The sequence below is a fragment of the Bacillus rossius genome, chromosome 1 (assembly GCF_032445375.1).
Source record: "Bacillus rossius redtenbacheri isolate Brsri chromosome 1, Brsri_v3, whole genome shotgun sequence".
Taxonomy (NCBI): domain Eukaryota; kingdom Metazoa; phylum Arthropoda; class Insecta; order Phasmatodea; family Bacillidae; genus Bacillus; species Bacillus rossius.
In genome coordinates, this window is record NC_086330.1 from 295487158 (window position 1) to 295512256 (window position 25099).

At 38.2% G+C, this 25099-nt stretch overlaps 1 protein-coding gene across 2 annotated transcripts in view; it reads right to left on the reverse strand.

Moving 5' to 3' along the window:
* The window catches only part of LOC134527777 (uncharacterized), a 67625-nt gene that overhangs the window by 10279 nt on the left and 32247 nt on the right, over positions 1–25099 (reverse strand). For both annotated transcript variants that reach the window (XM_063360717.1, XM_063360716.1), the window contains exons 2-4: positions 21325–21627; positions 18984–19137; positions 2691–2956 (exon numbers count right to left, since the gene is read on the reverse strand). In XM_063360717.1, coding sequence (XP_063216787.1) covers positions 2691–2956; positions 18984–19137; positions 21325–21598 — 694 coding nt within the window. In that variant the 5' untranslated portion in view covers positions 21599–21627. The remainder of the gene's footprint in view (positions 1–2690; positions 2957–18983; positions 19138–21324; positions 21628–25099) is intronic.

Here is a 25099-nt window from a genome sequence, read left to right on the forward strand (position 1 = left end):
GATCGCAAAACTTTACTTTGGAGCCGGCGTCTGGTGCCAGGCCGCCCACACTTTCCTTTCGCCGCGCGGGCAAGCCTCATTCATCCCTAAAAAGGTAGGCCACCTACTATGCATGACGTCATCGTCACATGGCCGGAAGTCCACCACAGTTTCGATCACAGAGTAGAATATACTCGAAGCACATGTTCGTTATACATATGGGACCCAGCAAGGGAACGAGGGAGTCAACAGGTCGGTACCAAGCTAGTGCCGCACCGTCGTCGTCGAAGAGCTGAATTCACACTGCCCGACCGCCGCCGCCCTTACACCGAGGACATCACATTGCCCGATGGTGCGCTGCCACGACTGCTAAGGACTTTAACTTTGATATGGTAAAACGCCATTTTAATATTCAAGAGAAATACTTAGCCATCCACACTGGAGAACTGTAGAGACCAGGGCATAGAGCGATACGAGAGGAGAGGTAACAGGCAAGGTGTGTGTGGAGTTGCAATCGCTTATACGAGTATAGGTCACACGCTGTACGCGAAAAAGGTAAAACTTTTTCGTCAATAAAGCAAGGTAACTGCCAGCTGAAGTTTGGTATGGACTCATAGGAGCTGCGAGTTGTGTTACTGTCGGTATGAGTGTCGTCAGGTTGAGACGTCATCCATATGTATGTCATTGCCAAATATGGAGATGCCGAACACTGGGGCAGTTACACCAAGCATGGTCTGGCTGGCAAAGGTGTAGGCAGCTAGTATATGGCAATATCGTGTTAGTCATAAAACTGGACATCGATAAATAGAAAGTTGCCAGTGAAGAGTGAGGTTCGAAGAGTTGTGTTTACAGCAGTACTGAACACAAGCTTTTCACATTGGTTATGCAGTTGGTTTAGCTGTACGATGGGTGACTGCGATTTTGCTCACTCTCCAAAAAAAAACGCAGGACGAGTGGCAGCGAGCCATTGGAGTTTTCGTCTTGGCGTCTGGAGACGACAAGGAGGTTTCGCCAGCGAGGTCTCCACTGAACAGTGTTCGAGGCGAGCGAGTGCGTTGGGAGCAGACGACAAGCTGTGGTGATCGCCAGCAGCGACAGCGACGAGTGAAGGCAAGTGATATTTTATTTAGATGATTAAAATAATTCTTGAAAATAACTTTGCTAGTCGTTTGTCAGTCATTCAAATTTCATATAATCTGTTGTTAATTTAAACTGTATTCCAAGTAATAATGTTTCTTGCAGTGAGCTAATTTTTGTGATAATTATTATTGTTGTTATTATTGTTATTGCAAACAGTGTGTATTGGGTAAATTCATGATAGCAATAATATTTCAGAAACTATTTAAAATGTGTATTAACATCACATTCAATAGAAGCATTATTTAGTCATGACATAATATTGAGATGCCTTGTACATGGTTAAACGTATTGTAAGCGGGAGGTTTTAAAATCATTTGTTTTTCTTGTAGAATATTCGTCCTGCTTAAAGAAAGGTGTAAGTGTTTTGAATTTCTTAAGATTAATATTGTGGTATTTTTATGTTCGCAGCAGGTAAGATTAAGCGAGTACAGCTGAACATTAAGAAGGAATTAAATTCAAAGGGAAAAATGTGAAAACGTTTGTGCTTGTATGCTATATGCAATTTTAAAAAAAATCAAAGCAAATCACAATACTCATTCTTCAAACAACAAACTAAGACTGTTGTTGTGCCTTTGGGGTTGAGCAACGGCAAGATGGCTACCACCACAGACAAATACTTGGTTGCACGGATTAACATGAACGATAAATTTGGATATTGCATAACTGATCGGTATGGGTCCGTGTCCCTAGGCATGTTATTGTATAAACTCCATTATGTGAGTTCCGTTTATGTTTACATGATCCATCTTAGCTTCCGTCTCATTTTAGAACGGGGCTTAATGCTGTTGTCGTCTGGTATTGTGTGAAAAGGCTCCAGCATGAAACCTCTGCGGGGATAACAAGAACTAAGCAGGTAGGTTCACTACAGAACAAGAGGGGTGGTCCCTGGGAGAAGAGTTGGTCGTGGCGGAAAGTTTAAACCATGTTATGGCCAGGAAGTCTGCGTCAGGATTGGTACCAGAGGTGCATGAGTCCCTGGTGGTGAGTGATATATTCATCGCCCTACAGGCTGCCAGTCAGAACTTGTACTTAAGACTATGAAAGCCGCTCTGCACCGCAACACTGCATGTGAATCGGCTGGCAGTCGCCAGCGGACTGAGCGCATAAAGATGTGAACTCGAGCATCCAGACTTATCGCTTCCAGGACATTCCACTAGCGCTGACTGGCGACCATGTTGACAGAAGGGCAAGAATGTTCTTGACACCAGAGAGAGAGGGAGAGATAGAGAGAGGGGGGAGAGGGAACATAGGCATCGGGGATAAGTATAAATAGTGTTGTTTGAGTGTAACTTTCATGTAAATTTTTTTAAAGCATCATTATTTCAATTTAGAAGCAGAAAGTTGTTATTTCCTATAAAAGTATAAATGTTGAGAAAAGATAAAGATGGTTGTAATTTTTGTTATGTTAAATTGTTTTAAGTTCAAAAATACATTAATATGTTTCAGATCAAAGTTTGCTACTTTTGTTGTTCATTGAAACTTAACTATTGTGAAATGCGAAGCTATAATTATTTTCTTTAGTTTCGTTTATGACCAAGTCGTGCCACGACCACTGGCCTCCGGACCCTCACCCGTCACGGTGCGCAGCCTGGGGCGACGGGAGCGGGTCGTGGCGTAAAGCGCGTGGAAGCCCAGCAGCGCGCGGCTGTCGTGGTCGGTGTTGTTGAGCGTGGGGAAGCGCGCCAGCAGCCTCCCAAGAGCCACCGCCTCGGCTCCAGAGCCGAGCACCGCCAGGTGGGCGCCGTCCTGGGCGCAGCGGCGCCTGGCGTCCGCCCAGTTCTCACCGCTCGTGTACAGCTTGTAGTAGCCCACGCCGGCCAAGTGCTCATACTCCGACCTGCCACCGAGATAGTTTCCCACTAACCCCGCATGCCATGACTTCAAGAAAAGGGACAGGAAACGAAAGACGCCATCTTGGTTTCAACAGTTACTATATTCTTAGAATAATTATTATGATTGTGAAAATTCATTTAATGTTACAGCTTGAAAAAAAGTCATGCATGGTTTACATTGATTGCCATAGACCTCAAGAATGAACACAAACTATTAATACATAAACACACGGAGAACAAGCCAATATCAGCTGATGTCAAATGTTACATGCTTAAACAACACAGAGAATTCAGTGGAAGAAGTTTATTAAGGAAAAATGACAGACGAATACAATATGTTGACAGACGATACAGTTGCAACAAACAGCAGTAAATACAAAGAAACACAAAAAATCCGCACAACACAGCGACACACAGACGAACAAATTGATAAAACTAAACAGATACTTTGGATAGAAAAATGACGAAGGCGTGGATAAACACAGGAGATTTTCTAGGACAAATCTGTTGCGACATTTCAGTAATTGGCATCTGCTCCCATCATCAGGCTGAGGTTTTTTCTACGACAATCAGCTTAAACGAGCAAAATATGTATGTATAAGATGTATTTATTAGGTATGTTAAAACCGTTTTTAGACTGTTACAAATTCCTGTCTTTTAATTTTCAAAATTTGACTTTGTTAAAGAGTAGCACACACACTCACACACACTCACGCACATGCACATACATACATGCATTCACATATATTACTTTAAATCCCTTATGTTAATAACGACTGGCTAGGGTAGACCGGGGGAAATCGGGTCACGGGGTAAACCGGGTCATCATAACAAGATCTGCTATCTTGCGGCGAAAGAATGAACTGGAGTCTACGGAACCTACCGAAGAGTGCTGCTATCTTTCTATACAACCGTCCACTACAAGGCGAATATCGCCTGTGACAACATTCTGGTAGTCTGTGCGACATGAACCCGAACCTGTGCAGTCCTGAAGTGGAAAATTCTTAACAATGTAAGTTTTATTTTGTGTTACGTAAGCCTTTACGTTCGCATTTCGAAATAGTATTGTAGTTTAAGTAATGGAGTACGAAAATATGTACCCAATTAACATTATTCTGCATTACTGAAGCTCTATATGTTTGACAGAATTTATAATATTTTTCTTTTTTTTAAAGTGTGAAATGGGGTAACTCGGGTCGCTGCCGTTGGGGTAAAACGAGTCACTGCATACAGTGGGGAAATCGGGTTGCTTCATATATTTGCTATATATTGTGAAGCACTTTATTCTTCTTTCTCAATTTTTAAGTTAAGGCCTATTCTAAATAAGTGGAAAAAATGAATTTAAGGCACATGACTTCAACTTTAGATAAAATTAGTAAGTACTTATAATAATATTGAAGTTTAGGACATATTAAAATAATAAAAATATTATCCATGTAAATATAGAATCACGAGTTCACTGCCAAATGTGTAAGTGGAAGGAGCACCACAGAAGAAGTGAGAGGCCTGTTACCAACACCAGAAAAATTAACACCAAAGAGAATATAGGTGAACGAAAAACTGTTGCTTCTCTAAGGCTACTGTCAAAAGAGAATCGCACATTGTTGGAATCCAGGAAATTGAAAAGAAAGAAGCAGGTGTTAAATTAAGTTCAAAGCAAAGCAAAATTGAACCTCTGAAGACGAAGAAGCGAACACAAACTAAAAACACATCCGAGTTGGAAATTTCGGAAGAAGGCCAGGATGATGAGGAAGATGTTCTCTGCAACAAGTGCAAAATTGCATACAAAGACATCAGAAGCTGCACTGCTGGAGATTGGATTCAGTGCCAGTCTTGCAAAATGTACCATGAGCGCTGTGTCAATGCTTTTCAGTGTAAACAGTTTGTATGCGGAATGTGTCTGTCAAAACAGTAAAGAAAATCTGTTGACCCGATTTGCCCCACTTGTGATCCGATTTACCCCACTTCTGTCCAAATCGGGTCAAAACATTTCATTTTCCTTTTATCAAGTTTAATGTCAATTTGTAAGGAAGATTGGCTAATGTTTGTATGTAAATATGTACATAAATGTATGACTGACATTACTGTAGATTATTTTATGGTAAATTAATATTGGTTTTATACTTATTCAGGAATTTAAAAAAATTGACCCGATTTCCCCCGGTCTACCCTACTATAAATAGCTTTCTCTATGACGAAACCACTGCAAATATTTAATTTAATAAACATTTATATGGACTGAAACCTAATGAAACCAAAAGGACATATTTTGGTTGTTCATATTCTTCCCCATTAAAGTTCTGTCGTCATCGAGATCATGGGATGACATAACACACAAAGATTCAGACAAAGGACACAGGGAAATGAATCGGCCATGGGCTATAGCAAAAGTATTATCCCAGCATTTTCTGGGAGAAAGGTCGGGAAACATTGGAAAACTCGAGCTCTGGATCAGCACACTGCGATTCAAATCTGGGGTCTTTGGACTGCGAGATCACTGTGGCACTGCACTCCATAGAACACTCTATCCTACCTACGAAAATCTTTGTCAATTCTTGGCGGTTGCGAGCATAACATAGCCATATTCGTAAGAACTGTTCTTCCATGTAATTGTGTGTATCAATTGCTTCATTTTTCATTTTGATTTAGTTACAAATAAAATTTATTTTTAAATTACTGGTGTATTTGCTGCGTTAATGACCGTAGATGTAGCCTGATTGTTGGAGTTGATTTGGCAGGATTTTCATTTGGTCCAAAATGAGTAAATGAACTGTTGTCAAGGCATACATTTCGTTAGTTAGGATCACTCGTTAGGGAATAAATAGATTTTTAGTGTCATAAAACATAATTTTTTTTGAAGAGAAGAAAGTGCTTTCGCACATTTGATCACCTCATTTTAGATCCCATTACAATGGGAAGCAGCTAATGGATTGAAGTACCATGTGATCTTATCAGAGGCTAGGTTTTCTCAGAATGACTTATTACTATCTACTTGGACAAGACATTCACTCAGATCTTACAGGTTACGAATTATTTTAACTAAGCTAGTGTCACAACATCTATAGTGCGCACGATATCCTCACCAAACAAGGGAATGAAAAAACTGCAAAAACATAAATGCATTTAAGAAATATAAGATGCGAGCTTCAGAGGTATTGCCTAAGTGATAGAAAAAAAAAGAAGGTAGACGAAGGTTGACAAGGCATGGAGCTTCCACAATTTCATCATTGTGAAGGAAATAGGACATTTGTAATCCATGCCAGTTTGGAGAAAAGGTTTTGCCTGGAGGTTCTTCCTGCAAGCCAACTTCTTACACAATTTTATTCAACGAATAAAATTCCTGGCATCAAGAAGTTTAAATTTATTTTAAAGCAACAGTTTTACAACGAGAGCACCACTATGTTGTAAATCTTTAAAAGCTGATCGTTGAGTAGAATAACAGGATGGCTGCTCTGTAGGCAATTCAGTTGTTGAGGTTGACCAATCACTTGTAAAGTTCCTTCATGGTCACGGCCGTAGCAAAAGCTTTCACATGGGGGGGGGGGGGGGGGTGGTTTGTCCGCGGGTAAAAGCTAAAAATCTAAACTGTCAAATCATAGTCATTTAGCAATTACTTAAACATGAAATGGGTACACACTAGTTCAGCTACATACAATTAAGCTAAATACAAACAATAGTTACTTTAAGTACATTAAAATAATATTTGTAAGTAATGCCCGTAAAGAATTTATTTAACTATAATAAAAGTAACAAAGTAGAAGATAGATAACATAAACATAATATTGTATATCAATATATTTTTTTTAAACTACATAGGTATTTTTATTCTATCTTTGTTTGTGATGCTTCGGCTTTTATTTATTTCCATATTACACATTCAACATAAAACATTTTGACATAAAAAAGACTACAATCAATTTAAAAATTTGGCATAAAAAAGCCTTCAAAATAAAATAATAAATTAGAGGTAAAAAGTTAAAAATTGAAAACTTTAAAGTATTAAATTTAGCCTTTTACATTTTATGGCCAACATATGTATGATTTCATCTGAATCCAGTTCAGAAACTATGTCACGATGAACGCTCATCTACGCAAGCCCAGGTAGTCGTTCATCTCCCATGATGTTTCTCAAGTAGTTTTTTTAACCTCTTTAGGGTTGAAAAACATATTTCTGTGGTTGCTGTAGACACTTGGAGTGTGGCCAAAATAGTGAGCAGCTTTCTTATACTAGGAAAAAATTGATTCTCGCACTGATCTAGACTTTCTAGTGCGGTGGATGGTTTTTTCGCCATATGTTCCCAATGATTCTGCCATATTTCATACTCACTTGAAAAATTATTTGCCTCAGTTTCTCCCAAAAATAATAGTGCTATTTTTTTAAGCCTTTCACTTATCCTGGAGTCCTTATTGATCTTCTAAGGCAGAAGCATTTGAATCCCTTCTATTGTTTCTTCATGTAGTTTAAAGCATGCATCAAGTTCTGTAATCACCTGGTCAATGAAAGGGTAAAATATATTTCGACAATAATATATCTCAGCAGTTTCTCCTGGAACATTACTGCGCTGAGTTTGCCTTCCAATCGTTCTTGGAACATTTATGTCGTTTAAACTGATATTATTTGCTTGCTCGAAAAGGATTGCGAACTCGTTTTCATTCCGAATATTTTGTAAAGTAATTTTTATTGTTTTTACATACGTAACTGCAAATATTGGTCAAATCGACATTAATCTTTTGCATTGCCTTATTTAGATTTACTGATTATGAAAATACTTTTCTCAGTACAACTAATGACACGATGAATTGGCTGTTTTCCATAGCTGTTTGCAGTTGGTATGCTTCAGTGCCGATATTTCTATTAGCAGAATCCTGAAGTGTTTCAAGTGCTGTGCGTACTACTGGAAGCATTTCTGCGAATCTCTCAACAGCCACGTGTTTTTCTGTCCATCGCGTCTCACAGAGAGAGATAAGCATTGAATGAGATTAGTTATTTTGATCCGCAATTTTCTTCATAAGACTGTCTCTAAGTGGAGATTGACGAAAAAAGTTTACTATACTTTTTATGGTTCCGATACAGTTTCGTATCATAGGTACCTCACCTTGAATGCGCTAGAACCAAATTCCGAACGTGAGCCACACAGTGTACGAATTGCACTTTTGGGTATTGGCCTGCGATAATTCTTCTCAAGTCTCGTAAGCGACCACTCTTCACTGCAGCACCATCAAACCCTTGCCCAATAAATTTATTCATGTCCAAATTATAGCTTAAGAGATGCGTTATAATAGTCTTCGCTAATGTTTGAGCTGAAACATCTTCTACGTTGATAAATTCTAGAAAATCTTCACGGATGACAGATTTTCCAGTCGAGCAGTAACATATCGTAAACAAAACGCTAATTTATCTCTTCGTGATATGTCCTGAGTTTCATCTGCTAATACAGTAAAGAAACCTTTTAAGCACTTGTGTTTGAATAGTATTACCACATATTGCAAACAGTTCATTTTGTATAACTGATGATGTATAGATGGCTCTGTTGTGTTGGTTTTGTGTAATTAAATGATTTTTAAGTGCTTCATCGCCAGATAGTGCACGAAAACGAAGCAGCGCGCGGAAATTTCCGTCATTATGCATGGGTTCGTTTATTCCAATTTCTCCAGAATCTTGACTCCCTCTTAACGCCATTTCCTGTCGCCCACAAAGAAGAATTGTTTCTATAATAGCTTTTAATCTTTTTCTATTTTCTGCAGCAATCTTGTTATTTTCTACATTAATACACACACTAACATCAATCGCCTTGCCTTCCGTAATCTTCATGAAATTTGCTGCTGGTTCGATACTTCGTATCTGCATGGTGATCAAAGCTCTCTAAAGCTTTCTTCCAGTTAGTAAATGGCTTACTAACAAAGGCTCCAAGTTCTTGGTGACCGCGACTGCCTTGCATTTTTTCAAGTAAAACACATACATTGCAAAGTTCTCCCTGCATGACATTTGAATAAACAAGCCACGAATATTTGGCAATCCAATGACGTTGAAAGGACAGATTCTTTTTACCAGTGACTGGAAACTTGAATGTATCCGGTGGAATCCAAGGTTGTTTAATGCTCTTAGTTTTTCCTCATCATTGTTTGGAGGATGACATACATATCTCCCAACATCATAATTAATGGATACATCTGGAGACAAATCTATCGGCTGTAAAAGGAAAAAAAACTAAATTACACAAAACACAACACTGTTTACATAAATATTAGATATGCATCAATTTTCAATATTTGAGTAAGTACATATATAGTGAAATTAATTGACTAAAAGATCAACACTTCACGTTTGCGTGTTGAACAAGTGTCATTCACGTGAAATTCGTGGGATGGAGATCGGCTGTTGTTTTTGTTAGTAAAATAATTTGTCATAAATAGAACTAATGTCATTTTTATGAAATTTATTTGAATGATTTAATAAATAGTTTACTGAAAATAAAATTAATTAACAAATTCCAGGCCGTGAGATATTTAAAATATCATAATAACCTTCGCTCCAAAACCCGATCTTGCCAAACTTGGATATCCGGCACCGGCAAGCCAGAGACAATGTGTTCTTACCTACATTACTGATACAGTAGAACCTCGTTTTTACATATTTCAAGGGACCGGGAAAAAATATATGTAAAAACCGGAAAAAACGTAAAAAAAAAAGAAGGGGGAATTGTTAGAAAAACTTTTTTTATTGTCTCCAGGCCCGGACTGGTCAGGTCGGCTAGTCGGCGATCGACGAGGGCCCCCGGGCCAGGAGGGCCCCCAAATAATTTTTTTTCTACGAAATACTTTATAGATTTACAAAATTGCCTCTGTGTATTTTTCATTTTGGGTCACATATTTTACGTTTTACGTTGGTGATACTTTACGTCGTATACACCTAAAACCTCCCTAGCACATATTCAGCTAGCGACATGCGAGGGGCGTCGTAGACTCTTATCAGTATGGATTGATGCCGCTCTTCCCCCTCGCTGCGCGTGCATTTCGTACATTAGGGGGGGGGGGGGTGCTGGCGGTAGGGGAAGTGACAAGCTGACAGCTCAGTAACTGCGTTGCATTGCATGTCGCAATTGCAGTACGTTTATTCTGTATGTAATCGGCTAAATTGTGTTAAGTTTATTTTAAAAATTAACAGCAACTAATGTGTGCGCGAAAAGTGGTTCGGATTTGAACAAAACCGCATCATTAAGTTTAGAAAATATGAAACGTGTGTATCCAAGTGGCGCTAGTAAAAGAAAAGGAAAGAAAAATAAAATTTCAGAAAATGTTAAAAGCCCGCAAAGTTTGAACACTTGGTTAGCTAGTTCTAATTCCAGTTCTCAGGTACTTAGTTATCATTCAGTACACAATGAAAATTCAAATACAGGTAAGTTGAATTAGTTATCAATCGTAGGGACCTGAAAAAATCACGATCGCGAAAAACTCGAAAAATAATGCGAATTGTGATGTTTGGATGTTAAAACGCGATTTTCTAATTATTTCAGTATTTTTCACGAATTTCTACTTAAATAAAACTACTTTTAACGTTTTCACATTTTTTTTTCAGACACGAACGCCTTAACTTCACGTGCCTGGCGGAGGGATGGGATAGCTTAGTTGAAAAACATGCTCTGCCTCGAAACTGCGTTACTTATGCCTGTTTTAACAGCAGTTGTTTACTGCCTCTCGAATGTCATCTAGACTTTACAGAAGGCACGTTGATAACACTACGGAATTTCGGAATTTCCGTGGGAAGCGATAATGCAGCTGTCTCGTTCTCCATTCGTCATCTCTGTTTAAGCTGTGAACCCCCCCCCCCCCCCCCCAAATTCGATCACGGCACTTTTAATACCTCTTTCCGAAAGTATTTTATGCTACAGCGACAAACTATTTATTTTTGTAACTGCCTGCTTGTGCTTTTAATATAAGTCGTGTCAATAACACTGTTATCAATATTTCCGTTTCTTAAATATTAATTGCTTCACATAGGAAATACTAAAAATTGTAGTTACTGCAAGGCATCAAGCTGACATTTTGAAGTGTTTCCTGTATGATGTCCTTTGATGACTAAATTCAACACTTACAGTAGAAGATTTAATTAATTTCTAAAAAAACTAAACTGTTAACGTCATATTTTAGCTATAGTGCGACTAGGTATGTATTTGTTTTCAGAGACTGATGATCCAGTGTCACCTCCTTCATTTAAGCCTGCGTCTACTCCTAGTACTTCGTCTTGTAGTGTTGAGAAGGAAAAAACTACGCCTGCTTGCGATCATCCTGTTTTAGACAGTCCATCATTAACATCTTTTCATCTCGGCAGCGGTTCATCAAGAAATAAGTAGTTCGAGCTCCAACTCAGAAAACACCGATGAAGGAGATGACCAGGAGACACCTGATGCTACTGTGGAACAACTTGGTTGTTTCATCTGCCCAAACGAAAATGACCCGATCGGAGTCTAAAAATATTTTATGGAGAAGCAACCAATTCAAGCGAAAGAAGGAAAAGGAACTAAATTGCCATTTGAGCCTTCAAAGCTGTATTATCGACTTCTGCCAAATGGTGATAAATTTCACTGAAAAATGGTTATCATACTCAGTTCAGCTTAACAAAGTGTACTGCTCGTGTTGTATGGCGTTTGGAGGTAAATATCATAGAGATTCTACCTTTATTATTGGTCACGATGTTTCTCCCAAACATGTTTACAAAGCTATTGAGATTCATGAAGACTCTCATTACCATGAACTCGCGGTGACAGCAGCTTTTCAAAGCCAAAAATGTTTTGACATCTCAACTCTTTTAGCTACCAAACAAACAAAAAAGCGAGAAAAAGAAGTTCAGACCAGAAGATTGGTTGTGCAACGTTTGATTGACATTGTTTTATTTATTGGAAAGCAAGGAATCGCCTATAGAGGTGATAAAGCAGAAGGAGCGTATACGCTTGGCTCTGTGGAAAACCATGGAAATTTTCTGGAACTTGTGATGTTGGTCGCAAATTATGATGTTATTTTTCAAAATCACATCACAATGTGTATTGAAGAAAGCAAAAAGCATCGAAAGAAAATAATAAATAAGAGAATAGCCACAGGAAAGAACACTCAAAGGCCTACGCCTATTGGGCGAGGTTATTTACTCACATTTTTATCGAAAACCTTTATCAACAAGTTTATCAAAGTAATAAGCTCAATAGGTCGTAAAATTATTTTGAACGACCTTCAAAATAGCATAAATTACAGCGTCATGGTAGATAGTACACATGATGTTGCTGTAATGGATCAGTTGGCTATATGTGTTCGCTATGTAATGCAAGGAAAAATATATGAAAAACTTTTAGATATGACAGTAGTTGATGATTCAAGTGGACTTGCTTTGTATGAACTTGTGAAATCTACTCTAGCAAAATTTGGCATAGCTACATCAAATATTATTGCATGTTCTTTTGACGTAGCTAGTAACATGAAAGGATGCTACAACGGTCTGCAAGCCAATCTCAAGAAGGACAACGGAGATCTTATGTATACACATAGTATGGCACATGTGCTAAACTTAGTAGTTGCTGATACGACTGTTAAAATACTGCAAGAAGAAAACTTATTTGGTTTGGTTGAAGAGACGGCGGTTTTTCTAAATTTGTCGCACAAAAGAATGGCAGTGTGGGAAGAAGAAACAAAGAAAAAACACACTGCACATGACAAGTTATATAGGTTACAAAAAATAGGAGCGACGCGATGGTGGAGCAAACACAAAATTCTTTCATCAATTGTTTATGAAGAGTTTTTGAATTGTGAAGAAAATTTCAAATACAGCAAAATTATTTAATCTTATGTCGGTTTTACAAAAAATATCAGTTGGAAGTTTTGACTGTAAATCAAAATTCACTGCAAGGAATTTGATAAGTCATTGGTCTAAATTTGAGAACCTATTCATGTCTTTTGTATTGCTTGATTTATTTTTTAGTTACTTCCCCTGTTTCCAAGTACTTGCAAAGTAAAAATATTGACTACTCTATCGCTTGGGACCTGGTTCAAACACTACTCCAGCAAGTGAAAAATAAAAGAAATTATGTACACTTTGAGGCTTTGTACTCAAAAACAAAAACATATGCCAGTGCTCTCAATGAAAAGTTAGAACATACGAAGTTGACATTGAAATTGAGTTAGACTTTAACAATAAAAGAACGTCAAAAAAGAATATGTTGCCTGGGGAAAAATCTAAAGACGAAGCTTCTGAACTGTCAACTACTCAAAGTTACAGACTGATTTTTTTCACTGTTTTAGACTGTGCTAGGATAAGTATCGAAGAGAGATTTTTCCCCAACAAAGAAATTTTACAAGACTGTTCCTGGTTGGATCCAAAGAAATTTAATACTATTTTGAAGCTTGATGAATTTCCTGCAGAAGCCCTTTCAAGCGTCTCTAAACTATGTAAAGTTGACAGAAGCAGGGTACTGATAGAGTTGAAACAGTTTGCAGCTCAGTACAGCAATTTCATACAGGAAGATAAAATTGAAGAAAAACAAATTGTGGGTGTCGAAAACACAGACAGTGAAGATCAAGATGACGATTTTGAGTCAGCATCAGAAAAAGAAAAAGCACCAGAAAAACCTATAGGTGTCAACTGATCCGAAAAGAAACGATGTTGTCGATGTTTGTCATGTGCTTTTTCTGTTCTTTTTGATCTCACACAATCTGGGATCTATATAAATCTGTATGTAGTTTATAAATTTGTGCTAACTATTCCTTGCACACAAGTTACATGTAAAAGAGTTTTTTCTAAACTTAAAATTGTTAAGAACCGACTAAGGTCAGCTTTAAGCCAAGAGCTCTTATCAAGCCTACTTTTTATTAATGTTAGGAGAGACTTATTTTACGGATTAGATAAAGCCGAAATTATAGATGGAGTAGCTGCAACCAGTAATGAACTTACGAAAAAGCTTTTGGGTTAGTTATAATAGTTATTTTAAAAAATTATTTTATTTGTGTTTATCTGAAAATAATTATTTAGATTTCTCTTTATAGATTGTTTTCTTATTAGGTACAATTCAATAGGGTATCAAAGACAAAAAGAGGAACTTAATAATTTTGTTATTTTAATTTGAAAAAAATATTTTTGTTTGTTTGTTGTAATTAAAAATGCTCATTTTTAAAAATTGTTAATCAAAATGTATCAAACATAGCATATTTATATTATTCTATTAATTTAGCTTGCATATAATACAGTATACAGTAGTAAAATTCGGCTTGGTTTCCTTGTTGATAATTTTCTTATCCTATTATATTTTTTATTTTAATAACTTATTGTAAGATTCACCAATTATAAAGGCATACTTAAAAAAATATGGAGTTTTGTTTTAATTAATCAGTTGAAACAATACAATTACTTACTTAAAATATATTTTCTTCAAAAATTTTGGTCAAAATTCATTTCCTCGCCTCGTCGCGCCGGCCTGTCTGACCCTAATCCCCTTTTCCTGCGCAAGATGGCCGTCCCGTGTCCGCGTTGTGGCCGGAGAAAAAAAATGGACAGATAGATGGCTAAAAAAAAAAATGTTTTTCGTGAGAATTTTCTGTAACGAACGTGAAGAAAATCTTGAGTTTTCTGTCTTTGCCCCACGCAGCGGGCGCCAAATGCCGTCATCCGGGTACTCGCGTTCCAGATCCGGCGTAGTTACGGGCGCATAATTTCTAAACATTTTCCGGTGGGAACGATTCTGCTCCCCCCCCCCCCCCCCCTCTCCCTGTTTGCTGGATGGTATTCCATAACCCACAGACTTCCCGGTAGGGGCCCCCTTTCAGTTTCTGGCCGAGGGCCCCAGAAGGAGCCAGTCCGGGCCTGATTGTCTCAGTATGATAGAAACAATAAGAAGCAAATATATCACACTAAATAAAATGTCAGGAATGCTTATTTTATTTATATATTAAACAAAATTAATTCACACAGTAAAAAAATTAATCCATCCAATCTTCCAATTCTTCATGATTAGGCATATTAAAAGCTGAACATTAAATTTCAAGTTCTTGAGTAAGAGATCTGCATTTTGAAGCTACCCAAAATGTCCACTTATTATTTTGATAATTTCTCCCTTTTTCTTTTGGAACTTTGTGTGTGTGTGTGTATAATCATGTATTGAACATTTAATTTATTTCAGATGTTTATTGGAAACAATTCTATTAAACAAAAAAAAAAAGTCTTTCAAAAGATTGTTTACGTCTTTAGAAGTAAAAAGGTCAGTGGTTTCCATTGAAATGCAGTGTTGCCAGGTTTCCCAGTGCAAAAATCCCTGCAAACTACTTAGAAAATCCCTCCAAGCCTTAAAAAATCCCTACATAAATAGTTTTTTATAGGACAAGTAATAATAATATAATATGGTATTAATAATATGTAAAAATAGTTTTTATTGAAGTAGGCTACACCTAGTCCACACACAACATTTTCTATTCAATTCTACCTTAAATGTTTCAAATTTTTTTGTCCTAAAGACTTTGACATTAGATAACAGTTTCATTCTCTTCGTCTTCAGCAGCCAAGAGTCCAGCAATTTTGTTTCCTTGTGATCCTTCTTGTACATGTTTTCGTTGAACAACTCCAGCATTTTTTCAGTTACTGGGTATTCATAGCATGCCTTCTTCATGTTTTCGTTTTGCATGTCTAACTTGACACGAACAAGGGTTGCCACTGTGGATGAAAATAATTTATTTCTCTTTTTTGTTTTAATGTTTGAAACCATAGAGAATATACGTTCAACAGAAGCATTGGAATGTGGTAACGACAAACAAATTCTTGCAAGTTTGCCAATATTTTTAAACTGAAGTTCAGCATTGAAATTTTCACATAAGTACTTCAATTTCCCTCCAAAATTCTAGTATTGGTAAATTCAAGAATGCAGTTTTTTCCTCACTAGAAAAATAATTAGACATGTGATTCCATTCGTCTTTAGTTGCAATAGGATCAATTTTGGATTCAAATTTTTTGATAAGTGGTGATAACTCGATATACGCTCTTTGAATTGACTTATCAACTCCCAAGGCATTTGAGGGCTGTAGAAAATTCAAAGCACGAATGCAGCCTTGTTGTAATGACACTCTTTTTTGTGTTTCCTGAAAAGCAACTTGGTGAAATTGCAAGCATCTGAGGCGAAAATATTCTACATCTTTACTTACATCATGGTCAAATCTTGTTTTCAAATCGCTTATGGTTTCTTCTGCTGCTGTCCCTATTTTGATGTCAGATAATGGCTAGATATTAGAAGGATGCTTGGCATTACATGTTAACAAACTATCTCCTAAAATCAGTTCTGGTTTCAGGAAATTTGAACCTAACAATCTTAAAAATCTTTCAGCTTCATTAGCAAAACAATGGATTAGTATTTATCAGACTGAAACAGTTTGTTGAATGAATTAAATGTTGGTAAAACAAAATTCAAAAACTGCAAGTAGGCTTTGGTGTACGTATTATTTAGGTCTGCAAAGATGATGTCGGCCACTAAATTCTTACCTTCACTTTTTGCCTCTGCAAAGATAGAAAAAAACACTGGCCACTGACTTAAAACTCTTGCGACACAGTTCCCTAGTGCTAACCATCTTGTTTTAGATGGATTGATCATCCTCACCTAGCAAGCTATCATAAAGTCTTGAAGTTCTTCAAGAATGTCCTGGCGTTTTGGACTACGTGAAAAATACGAAAAAATCAAATGTAACAATGTTTCAACTTTTTTCGGTAGACATTCTGACGAAGCACTACCACTAGCGTGAATACACAAATTTTTATTGCTGCCAATGTCAGTGCTTTCATTAACTAGAATAGAAAAGAAATTTCCTTTCAATACATCTGCATTTTTTGTTGGACGGCCCTACCAACAACAATGTTATTTTCGTTCTGTGCAATTTAATACTGCGTGCTATTGTTAAATCTGGCATAGTTTCTTCTGTGCCCGATCTTCTGCGAAACAAAGCGCTAATTTTTGGAACATTTTTTATTTGCAAGGCATTTATTTTGTGAGTAGGAGTATCGCTGTGTCTTTCCAACTCGCGTTTCCCTGCTACCAATTCTTTTTTACAACACAAAAAATTTTCTTTGTAATTATCACTGGCCTTTGATAACCAACCTTTAAATTGCGGCTCTTCCAACCAGGAATCTACAAATGGTTGCTTGCGCCACGACTTTTTCTCATTTCCCGGTTCTTTTCTGACCCTTTTCGGGGTAGAAGGCTTCAGAGTCACACATTATCACTTAAATATAGGAAACATCGTCTTCAACCTCCAGATGCTGCTATAGAAAGGTAATACTAATTCAGTAATTATGATGAGACAGTAACCAATACAATTTGCACGAACACGAAATGTGTAAACAAAACATACAAAACATCAAAGACAATAGGTAACAAAACATAAGACAGTCTATTCCTGTTACAAATAGATGCTGTAGATGTACCAACTTCGCCGACAAAAATATTGAAAGACTGAATATTCTCATTAAAAGGTGTCTGCAGCGCAAACAAGAAAAGACGACATTCACCTTGCCGAAAATCCCTGCATTTATGACCTGGTCGGCTTAAAATCCCTCAATCCCTTTCAATGCAAAAAAATCCCTACTCTGAAGGAAATATCCCTCAACCTGGCAATACTGTTGAAATGTTTGGAAATTCAGTGCTGCGAACTGCCGTTTCAATAATATTTCAAATGTAAATGATAATTGCCGAAAATGCACGAAGACGCTTATTTTCAGGAATATGGTAAATTGCATAAAATTATTTTAAAAATGGCCCAGTAATCCACTGTTTATGTTAAAAAAGTATTTGCCATTTATTTCATGCATAATACATTGAAGTTAAAAAGAGAGAGATATAAAACTGAACTTAATTTTGTTGTCACGGCACCAAAGTTTTGGTTCATGGCTGTATGGTTTACTGTGGCACAAAAAAAAAGTTGGTTGTTTACAAACAGCGAACAAAGTAGCATTTGACTAAACACAAAACGTTTGATACATTAACTTCACACTATTCACTTTCAACTTTTATTGTTTATGTTTAGTATAAACTTTTCTGGTGGTTTGCTATTAAATGCAGCGCTGTTGCAACGTAATTTGCGAGAAATGCTTTCCCAAAAAACGGGAAAATAATGCATTAATATTATAGGGAAAATTACGATGCAAGTAAAAAAAAAAGTTAATTACGAGAATTCGTCAATCCCAGGAACATAAAAATTAGGTTGCACTGTATATACTTAGGTGTTAACTGTTATTTATTACAGATAAATAGTAGGTACATACTTTGTCGCTTCATCGTTAATGTTTGTGAACGGGCCCGCGTCCGCTCCATCTACTTTCACTCTCTCCTTTTTTGCAAAAATATCCAAAAGTGATACTTGGTTTGATGACCGTTTCATAATAAATTTTTATTCAAGAGTAGACATTTAATAGCAACAAAAGATGGCTTGAAAAAACACGTTGGCTGACGATGGCGCGTGGTTCTATCAAGGTCGCGAGACTCGACTGTTGTGCGCATGCGCAGTAAGCGCGTCGCGCGGGAGGCGGGTGCGGCGCATGCGCAGTATGAATGTTGCGCAGAAGTCGGGAGGGGGGATGTGCAAGGCGCAGTGTCCACGTACCATATATAGGTAGTTAATTGTTGTGACGCGTGCTCATATTTTGTGGCACAGATTATATTATCCGTCATCAATATTCTGCTAATTTTAATTATGTCGTATGATAAGGGGTGGGGGGGGGTTCCGGACCCCCTGACCCCCCCACCCTTATATACGCCCATGTTCATAGTTAAAACTATTGCCAGTCGTTGAATTGCAGTAATGCACTTATGTTTGTCTCGTGTCCCTGTGCCCACCATTTGTCATTACTAAGGTTCGCACTCTGCATATTTGTAGTCATTTAGTAAGCTATAATACAAGAGGTATATAGGTACCACCCCCACGAATGCTTTCTCAGCAAGGGCCAAGGTTTTCCAAGGGTAGTTAGGTCGGAGTCTGCATGTGGGAGTCAGGGCCTCCCAGACACAATGCACGTCCACTCACCAAAGCTCGTTCTCGCAAACGAATGGCAGCTTCCCGTCGCACTCCAGCACGGCCAGCTCGCCGCTGCTCGACACCGCCCCGCAGCTGTAGGCAGGACCAGGCAGTGGGGCGCCCCTCTCCCACGTGAGTGGTCCTGTCTCGTTCAGCAGCTCGCCTGCGCATGATCGTCGTTCCACGGACCATCATTTGCTACCAAGGACGAATGAGTGAAAAATATTTCAGGCAAGGGGTATATGCATGCATTAGGTACTATCTGGATACTGTATGAAGCCATTTTTTGCCAAGCTAATGGTCTTCGCCATGTTTACAGGACCTTTGGCTGAACGGCAGTGTATTCATTGTTGAAATCGTTTTAAAGAACTATATTTTATATAAATTCTAATTCATACATTTATCTTAATTAGGCATGGTCAAGCACCAATTCCAAAATGGTTTTGGTGTTGTAGTATGACGATGGTGTGGTAGAAAGAAACTTCAACTACATCGCATCATGCCATCTCCTGAAATTTCCTAACTAAATGATATCAGACTTACGCTGCTATTGTCATTGTACTCTTAGATTTCGGGTCTACACGTTGCTCTTCACCTTACAGTCAGAATCATTGCACAACAACCGAGAGTACTACGACTTAACTTCGATTATAAAGCTGGGAATTTTGCCTAATGTAAGAATTGCCCCGTTTTTGGCACTCACTTAAAAAAAAAAAATTGCTAACTTAACATTAGTAACAAACATGGAAGTATAAGTCTATGCAGTGGGTGTCTATTCTAAAGTCGAATTCACTGTGGTTAGTAATTAGAAAAACAAACAAAGTTGTTTAATAATAATAATAATAATAATAATAGAATTTTTTAATAGAAAAGTTTAGTAGACTAGAAGGAATTCGCTAGGCAGAGCCATAAAATATGTTTTTATGAAGTGAATATTGTTAAGCAAAAATATTAACTCCACATTTGCAAGGAATTAGCACAAAACTTTATTATAACCAAAAAATGTTTTGTTATCTGGACGGGAAAACGATGGTGACATGAGAGGCTGTTCTCATTTTGACATCAATCATTAATATGCAAATGATTGCACACAACATTTCCTAACATCCTACATCCATGATTACAAATTATGTACAATCATTATTTTATGTACATTACTAACACAATAAATAAACATTTTGTTAGAAGTAGAGTATTTTGGAAACTGATGGAAGAAATGTAATAACAAAGTCTCTGGTCAATTCCAAGGACCATCTATAAGAAAGAACACTTTACAGCAAAATGATCTGGGAATGTATATTCTAGAAATTTATAAGTAAAGACACCAATGAATAGTTTTATATTCACCAAATTATTGATTGACTATCAGTGCCCACATTTGGCATAGTGACTATTTAGATCATTTAAATGCACAGCATGAAATGTTTCGATAGTAATAATGTTCTCAGCCTATCACGGCCATTTTTCTGAAGTAGCTTGGCTTCTGGGTTGTGTAGCCGTGTCCTTGGCGAATAATTCACCGAAGTTTCGGTCGATATTGAAGTCGCCATCATCAGGGAGCAGTTACCTACTGAGTAGGTAGGAACTGAGTAGGTAGGTACTGAGTGGGTATCTGCTTCCTGATGATGGCGACTGCAATGTCGACCAAAACGTCTGTGAATGATTTGCCAAGGACACGGCTACGACCGAGAAGCCAATCTACTTCTGTTTCGATAATACTTGGTTGAAGTGACAAATATTTTCGCTTAAAGCATACGAGCCAGGCATATTAAACACAGAGCTGTACCATGTAATTTAGGACCAATCCCATCAAACTAATAGAGGTGATAGAAGTTCAATTTGTAGTTTCGTTAAAAAAATTATAATAATGTCAGAAGTGTTCTAAGCCTTGTCGTGAGTCCATAAATGGCATCACAATGATTCTTTATGTTGCACCATGTGAGGAAATACTTCAGTGCTAACCGATGTGACTCTACAGGTAGATAAAAGGCAACTGTCGCATTATTTATTGGAATGTCTATCAACAATAGAGCTCTTATTTAGTTTTATTCGTCGATAATTCTCCTCATAATACGACTTTTGATCCAATTCTCCAGGTTCACCAAGCGATATCGAAGGGTGTTACCGCAGATAGAGAGGTACTGCCCAGGTACTACCATATAATACCATAATTGGTGAGGTATTGCCTAGACTGAATGATATTACCATAGACAGTGAGATACTGCCTGAGCTGAATGATGCTACCGTAGATGGTGAGGTATTGCCCAGACTGGAAGTTATTACAGTATATAGTGAGGTAACTACCCAGGCAGGAAGATATTACTGTACTGCCTGAGCTGGAAGATACTACCGTATACGGTGAGGTACTGCCCGGGCTGGAAGAGCTGGTGGAACCCAGCATGGGCGTAGCGGCTGCCGCGCCCCACCAGCACATCTCCGAGAGCTCGCAGCTTCTCGGGTGTGGTGGGCACGGCCAGTGCCGAGTCCCGCGACACACACGCATCCTGCGCCCGGATCCACGTGTCGGCGGCGTTGAACTGGTAGTAGCCGACCCCGGGGATCAGCTGGTACCAGGCCCTGCTCCCAGATACCGCCACCAGCGCCACTACCAGCCGTGCCCACATGGTTTTCGTGGCGATACGTCGGTGTCACACTGCGAACGGAAGAAGTGGTCATTTTCTTCAAACTACCATATTCGACACATTTATCTCCATAGCCAGTGTGCTACTATGGTTCTCCCAGCTGCTAGGCTGGGCCGTAGCTAGGGTAGAGATAATTTTTTATGGGCACCTGTGGAAGACACAGAAGGCACACTAATAAAACCTTCTCAGAAGTTGTTACATTCTTGCCTGTTGACTGCTGTTTGTAGCACAGCCTGTAGTTCATACATTATTATGTAGGCTACTGAGTATGCCTTAATACTGAAGTACTTCAATGGGGTATGAACAGTGGGTAGCTATGCATGCATTACCATTAATACATAAAAAAACAATTTTATTTACCAGCTGATGGTCAGTGCTATTTTTGCAGGACACTGAAAACACTGGGTTAGGTTGAAACAGTTTAAAAATACATTTTTTACGAAAGAGATTGTGTTCAAAAACGTAAATTCTAATTAGGTCTTGTAAAACATAATTTCGCAATTTTGGATATTGTAATATGGCATGGGGAGGGTGATATATCCCCTTCCTCCAAAATCATTAAAAAGAAACCTATCATTTCCACAAATCACAAAGAAAGAATTTGAATGCAAAGCGGAAAAGTGGATCTACTACTACCACCATCAACCCCCACCCCCATCCCACAATCAAACTGTAATTCTGTGTACACTCCATCAAGCCATTACCAACCCTACAACTTGAAACTTTATAACTATAGAACCAATTCTCTTCATCGGACTTTTCATCGGTAATGAATTTTTTTCACGAAAATGTGAAAGTTCTTGTTAATGTGAATTGAAAGCAAACTTTGTTTACTTCGTGAAATTTTAATAACTGTAAAAATGTAATGTGCATGAGTAGTATATAAAGGTCGATCCTGCTACAGAGTCCAGGGTCCAGTTTTGGTAAATGCCATACTATATTATGACATCATGTCCACCATCTTATATTGTGAAGTCATGGTGGCCATATTTGATTAACTTTACCTTGACCTTTAATCATGACCTTGTGCTGGCTGCCATTTTGGATTCTTCCATCTTAGATTCTAAAGTCACATCTGACAGCTTGTTATTTTTTCTGCTGGAGGTCGCATCTTGTTCTATGTCATTGTTTCTGCTGTTTGTTTCTAGAGTGCGCCAGCGCCGCTCTGTCTATTGCAGATAAGGTCGATGTGATATGACCCTTATTAACATATTAAATTTAATTTTTATACAAAATACATTGGAAGCGAAGTGATTTGAACCATGACAGTTCGGAAAAAATACGCCATTGATCACACAGCCATCGAGACATATCCCGGACTAATAGACTTAAATATAAAAAAATAATACATATTATAAATTGTATTTTTTTAATATGAAGGTATAATAGCAGCACAGGTTGGAAACTGAGCCGCACTATAAGGTTTAAATACTTACTACTAGAATATCTAGTGCTACATATTGTACACATAGTATAGCTACTAGAGTGCGCTGCCGACATCTTTGTTTTCAATGCTTGCTACTAGGAGTGCTAGTCTCATGTATTTATTGAACACATCGTCTGCTAGAGTGCACTGCCGCCATCTTGGTTTAATTTATACCTGCTAGAGTACAATAGAGTCAATCATCAGATTGTTGTAGCATCCACCATATTGGCCACCATATTGAAAATCTGTCATTAAAATAAAAAAATAAAAAACTCAAAAAATTCATTAAAAAAAACTACGAATTAATATAATTGTAAATTCGAAGGATTTCCGTCCTTGATTCGATAATGTGTAAAATCTAAGTGTAATTAAAGTTTAAAATAGTATTTTAAATATTTTTTTTCATTACCTCACTACGAAAAATGACTCTATGCAAAACAACTGTTATGCAATATCATTATGTCTACCATGCAGGCAGTATTCTGTACACATTATGATTACTAGAATGCCAACTACTATTCTACACTACTTTACTAAGTGTTTCTGAACCATGCGGTATTCTAGATCACTACTAAGTATAGGGTAAAAGCACCTTATTTCAGCCACCACCAGTAATCGGCCATTTCTCTCTTGTGTAGCAAATAAAATCTCAGAAATTCTGTGTGTATTCTCTTTGACTTAACATCAATTTTCAACTACCCTTTTCCAGTGCTCAGCCAGTGCAGAGAAATTTAATAGCAAAAATTAGTGTCATTGTGCAACCTCTACTTTTGACAGTTGCTGTGATGCTATCTATGATGTTGTTTAGTGATTGTTTGGGTTGTGTCATAGAAAAGAGAGGGTTGTGTGCAGAATTTCTTTTAAGAAGTGGGGCGTTTGGTACGCCTCCGTTGGTATTTACCTTTTTGCTTGCTTAAATTTATATTTTGAAATCTCCTTTACCTGGTTTGTTAATTTTGTTAATAATGCTTAATCATGAATACCCCTTTTTTGTCTTGCTTAAAGTGCCCTGTAATGTGCCTCAACGGAACGAACTCTAGCGCTCAGCTGTTTTTGTTTCTACGCAGGATCACCGCACGGCGCGCTGGTCGGCCTGACGTCACGAGAGACGTGCTCGAGCCAGCGGCGGTGGCCGGCTAGTCATTCGGAAGTGAGCGACTGGAGGCGCGCACACCTGCTTGCTGAAGGAAGAATGTTTGGCTGGATCTCAGCTATGGAGAGGCGGGGTCTTTTTCGCCAACGCCTCAAGGAGAGGGCAGGACGGACGGCACGTGGCGAAATTGCATTCTACAGGATGTCCCAAAAGTTCCGCATCATAGGCAATTAAACTGCAAGTGTTTTTTTTTTCATGTTGCAGGTGAACCATGCTGACTAAGGAAGAGCGTGTTGCGATTATGCTGCTCTGTGGAAGAGAGGGATACTCCCAGAGAGACGTGGCAACACATTTCAATGAGATGTACCCTGAACGACAGCCTGCTTGAAAAATTCAAGGAAACAGGAAGTGTGGCTGATGCAACCAGATCTGGACGACCAAGCACTTCAAGAGAGGTGCAGGAAACTGTTTTGGCGAGGGTTGTAGCAAGTCCCAAGAAATCCATTCGACAAACCAGCTTGGAATTGGGTGTTCCTCGGTCAACCGTTCAGCGAATCCTGAAAAAGCACAACTTCCACCCTTACAAGTTGCAATTGTTGCACCACAGGTCGGAAGATGATCCGTACCGACGTGTGGAAATGTGCAATTGGTTTCTGGAAAAACTGGAGCAGGACGAAGACTTCTTGTCCACAGTGATGTTCTCCGATGAGGCAAACTTTTACGTGAATGGTGAGGTGAACTGCCAAAATGTGCGCTACTGGTCCGACGCAAATCCATATTGGAATACCGATGCCAAACAACAAGGAGCTGCCCGGATTATGGTGTGGTGTGCTTTATGGAATGACCAAGTGAAAAGTACCTGGACATGTTGGGAAATTCATTGATGCCTGATTTGCACATAATTGGTGCTAAACCTCAATGGTTTATGCAGGATGGTGCTCCTCCCCATTATGGCGCGCAGGTT